General features: G+C 60.3%; 1 protein-coding gene across 2 annotated transcripts; it reads right to left on the bottom strand.

Moving 5' to 3' along the window:
* Positions 1 to 16: 16 nt before the first annotated feature.
* On the bottom strand, positions 17 to 4461 carry LOC110390868. Of its 2 annotated transcripts, XM_021382420.1 has the most exons (7): positions 3153 to 4461; positions 2385 to 2489; positions 1883 to 2063; positions 1410 to 1501; positions 792 to 941; positions 446 to 600; positions 17 to 338 (listed from the first exon to the last, which is right to left on the bottom strand). In XM_021382420.1, exons 2-7 carry the CDS (start codon positions 2388 to 2390, stop codon positions 47 to 49), a joined length of 876 nt encoding a protein of 291 aa, XP_021238095.1. In that variant the 5' UTR covers positions 2391 to 2489; positions 3153 to 4461; the 3' UTR covers positions 17 to 46. The 2 variants fall into 2 exon arrangements, with proteins under 2 accessions (XP_021238095.1, XP_021238096.1); XM_021382421.1 differs by lacking the exon at positions 792 to 941.
* Between the last annotated feature and the right edge of the window lie 6 nt (positions 4462 to 4467).

Below are 4467 nucleotides of genomic sequence, written 5' to 3'. Positions count from 1 at the left end.
GCGTGCAAGGCACGGATTATCTGCAGAAAACACCCAGGGACGGCCCTCACTGCACAGCTGCCCCTGCAATGCTGCCTGAGCCTGCAGGCTGGGAGCTTGGGGATCGAGGGCAGGGGAAGAGAGGACGAGGGGCTGCAGACGGGAGGGGAGGGGAGCGCAGCCGCGCCGGGAGTGAGCAAGGCGTCATCCAGAAACCCACATGCAGGTGATGGACGCAGTTGCGGCCTGGGCCAAAGCCATCGTGCTTGGTCTGTGGCCGCTGCATCAGCAGGTTGTACACCACCTGCTTTGCAAGGCTGGGCTCGGAGACCATCGTCTGCCACATGGTTGTGGAAAGCCTGCAGAGACAAAGCACACGGTGTGAGGGGCTGCCCCAGCCACCATCCCTTGGCCTGTGCTGGCCCCGAGGGTCTTGAGCTGTGCACGAGGTGGGCAGGCCCCGCACCTGTCACACCATGGGATGTCACGCAGCATGGCCCTGACCACACACTGGGGGTCCAAGGGTGTGATCTGGAAAAGGGTCCGGATCACGATGTCCCGGAGCGACTCCTTGCTGAGCAACATCAGGTGTTCATAGATGCTCCGCAGGATCTCAGGCACCTGCAGGAGACACAAGAGGACTGAGACGGAGCACAGCCACAGCCCCAGCTGCCACCGGGAACGGCTGCTTCCCTCCTGCCGCACTTCTCTGGGCTGAACAGCCAACCCAGCTCCCCTGCCCGGCTCTCAGCTTGGGAGAAGCAGCCCCCAGAGGGCAAAAGCACACTGCAACCTGGCTGAGAACTGCTTACATTCGAGAGCTTAGAGGCCCCATCTCTCAGGACCTCATCCAACATGGTGGCAACCACCCCAGTGTCGGAGACCCTCGGCTGCACCATGCCCTCCAGGACGGTGAGGACCAAGTTCCCCCTCTCCATGGGGAGGAGCAGCCTGCCCAGTGCCCGTGGGAAGGAGGAAGGGAGAGAAGACCCAATGAACTGTGTTTAATGGTGGTGGGGCGCAGGTGAGCAGCAAGGGTGGCTCTGGACAGAGAGACCCAGGGCAGCGCTGGCACTGTGCCCCTAGGAGAGCCCAGAGCGAGGCCTGCGCTGGGCTGCGCTGGGCTGACTGCGGCCTCAGTGGGTGCAGAGAGGAAGCTGTTGTGCAGGGCCAAGGCTGGGGTGGAAGTCAGGGTCACGGAGCACTGGCTCTGCAAACAGCTGGGGCTCCACAACAGCTGCAGTCGCAGCTCTCACACGGGGATAAAGTCTTTGGCTACTCCCTGCTCAGACATGCTTCCACCCTGCAGCCGGCTTGCGGAGAGGCCGAGACAGCCCCTGCCTCGTGCCCCCACTTAGCGGTGCGCTGGCTCATCTGAGCCTCCTGTCAACCCCCCACTCACGTATCCCAGCAGGGGACGAGCTGCTCACCATTTTCTCCTCAAAAAGATAGTAGGGCCGGAAGCAGGGCCGCCATTCCCCCTCCGCATACAGACTTTGACCGGCACGTGCCACCGAGTAACCTGGGCAGCAGGAGAAACAGAGAGTGAGCGGTAGGAAGGACGGACAAGTTGGAGGTTGGAGTAGGCACGAGAGAGCACCGAGGACAGCTCTGCTTGTGCCAAAGCTCAGAGGCTGCCAAAGACGGCCGCCCTCTACTGTGTGGGGAGCTGTGGATATACCAGGGCAGAAGTGTGCCTGTCTCAACAGGGAGAAGGCAAGACCACCTCTCGGGCTGCAGAAAGGCAGGAGAGCGAGGTGCAGCCTTCTGCTCTGAAGGAGGTGAGACGCCCTGCAATGCTGCTGCTACAGGCTCTCGAAGGCGAGGAGGGCGGCCAAAGAGGTGCACTGCCTTGCCTGGCCTTACTGTGTGGAACACCCCAGCCCGTCCCAGCCCCTCTTACTCTCTCGAGCTACGAAGACGCTGTGGATGGCACGCAGAGCCTCCTCAGACCCATGGCGGATCTCCTGGTCCACCTCGGCACGGCACAGGGTCAGGTGCCCCAACAGCTGCCCCAGCAGCGTCTCACACTTGTCTTCTGAGCAGGAAACGCCGTCCCTGTTTTTACTCTGTTCAGACGAGCTCTGACGATCCAAGGAAAGGCAGAGTTAGCTGCGCTAAACTAGCGCGCCTGGGACAAAAGCCCTGACCCCCCCGAGCCAGCAGCGGGCCAAGCGCCACAGGAGCTGAGCGCCAGCGCTTTGGCCAGCTCTGCCCTGGGCCACGCAGGGGCCCGAGCCATGGCAGACCCGTGTCTAGGCGAGGAGCACACTGACTGCCTTCGGTGGGAACTGCTGAAGGGTTTGGAGCGGCTGCGGGATTTTGGTGTCTAGGGGACTCTGCCCCAGACCTGCTGGGGCACCAGGAAGGGGGCTTAGATGCTGCCTGTCCCGCCGGCCCCTTACCTCCATCAGAGCAGGGGTGACCAGGACCCGGCTCAGTCTGGCAATCCTCCCCACAGCACACCGGCGCGCTTTCACCCTCTTGCACTTGATGTAGGGCAGCAGAGCCTGAGAAGTCAAAAGCTGCCGGTTTGACAGAGGATGCAGTGGCAGCTCCTGGAGCGGCCACTCTGCCAGGCACCTGGCGGGGTGCTGACAAGGCGCCCAGGCTTCCCCTGAACAGGACAAGAGCCTGGAACGGAGGCCCGCCCTCCTGGCAGCCTCAGGAACGGCTGCCCCAGTGGAGACCTACTGCGGTCACCAGTCATTATCCCAGCCCGCAGCTCCTACAAAATGGCCTTTGGCCCCTCTCCAGGAGGGAAGGGCTTTGGGGCTGGCATGTTGCCGGAGAGGAACCGCCTGTTGGACGCTGGCAGCTGGGGCACGCCTGCTGCCATCAGGCCCCTGCTGCGGAGACGCCCTGCCACGGCCAGGCTCTGGGGCACTTGCCTCCTTGCAGTGATGGCGAGCACGGTGTGCCTGCCCAGGCACATCACTGGGTTCCAGTAGCTGGGGAACTTCTTTTGCACTAGCACCTGCAGAGAGACAGCACAGCTGAGCAGGGACACGGGAGCTGCCAGTGGCCAGCACCAGCATGCCCTGCAGGCACAGCACCGCTGTCCCCATGCCCTCTGCTGGAGGACTGCCACGAGGCTGCTCAGCCCCGTGCGCCTCAGCTTTCTCGCTGGAACTCTTGGCTGAACGTGGCCCCAGTGCAGGAAACAAACATACCCCAACGTGGTCGCTTCTGTTATGCCACGTGAAGGAAGGAAAAAGTGCAGGTGTGCACAGACGAGTATCAAAAATGCTGCAGCCAACATCACTGTTTGTCCCGTTCCGTTTTAGCTGCTGTCCAGTTACTGTCTGCACCGAGGGCCAGGGATTTGCTAGGTGCTCAGAGCACTTTGCCAGTGTCGGGCAACAGCGAAGAGTTAATGACTTCCAAAACAGAATCCATTCAGCAGCGTTTGTTTACCTGTGCTTTCTGAGTGATTTCATTTTACTGAAGGATGGAACAGTTCATTTAAGTGAAAAGCTTGCGCAGAATTTTGGGATGGGAGCGATCTTTTGTCACTAGCCTGCCATGAAGATTCAGGGGACTTTCTCCTTTAATTTTCCCATGCCTTAGGAAACACCGCAACTCATCGATGTAATGACACTTGCGCTTTAACAGCAGGGATTGAAACTCATGCTCACACGCTTGTTTTTAGGCACGATGACCCAGTGTCTACTTAGCTCAGGTTAAACTGTATTCTCGCTTCTGATGGCACCTATCATTTTATTCACAAAGGCAGTCAGGGAATGTCGTTGGTTGCAGGTTACGGTTTGAGTGATTGCTGCCAGAGTATTGGCGACAAGAAGCACGCACAAAACGTACGCTTTCATTTCTACTTCCTGCATGTCTTTGTACATACTTGTCTACGGACGTTGCCGGGCTTTGCGACAGCACTACTTGGAAGCACAGCCTCTGCTTCACACTGCACTTTTCCATCCATCTTCATCTTCACTCTCTTCCTTTGTTCCGACGCTTTTCAGCCCTCCCAACCCACCGCTCGGTTCCACCCATTGCCTGTCCTCAGCAGAAGGAGCATCCGCCGGCACACGTGGCTCCAGAGCCGTGCCTGGGCGCGCTGCCCCGTTCGGGGCCTGCCGTACCTGCGGACCGACGGAAATACACAGACCGGAATTCTCTCGGCCGCTCTGATCTGCCAGAGCGTCCTTCTTCTTCCCAATGCGTCCCAGCATCTATGTGGAAACGCACGGCGCATTTCAGAGACCAACACTGTTAACTTTGGGCACTGCTTCCGCGGCACCCCCTGGAAATAGAACCGCCGCTGACCTCTTCGTTTGCAAACGCTGAGCTCAGCCAGACCGGGCCGCTGCCCAAGGGCGGCTTGCACCACGAGCCCTCCGTGCATCGCAGCTGTCCCGGGAAGCCGCGCGTCTGAACCGCGGGATCTCTCCCCGCTTCTCAGGGCTCTGCCGCAGGGCACGTCCCGCCTGGGTCTGCCACCTCCAGGCACACGGGCCTGCCAAAGAGCAAAGG

Source organism: Numida meleagris, unplaced genomic scaffold, assembly GCF_002078875.1.
Source record: "Numida meleagris isolate 19003 breed g44 Domestic line unplaced genomic scaffold, NumMel1.0 unplaced_Scaffold239, whole genome shotgun sequence".
NCBI classification, from domain to species: Eukaryota; Metazoa; Chordata; class Aves; order Galliformes; family Numididae; genus Numida; species Numida meleagris.
Note: the sequence above shows the minus strand (reverse complement) of the source record. Positions and strands in the feature narration are given on the sequence as shown.

Coding starts and splice junctions, on each gene's coding strand:
- LOC110390868 (XM_021382420.1), bottom strand. Junction 601..791: donor GGGCCTCTAAGCTCTCGAAT/GTAAGCAGTTCT, acceptor TGTCTCCTGCAG/GTGCCTGAGATCCTGCGGAG. Junction 339..445: donor GACATCCCATGGTGTGACAG/GTGCGGGGCCTG, acceptor TTGTCTCTGCAG/GCTTTCCACAACCATGTGGC.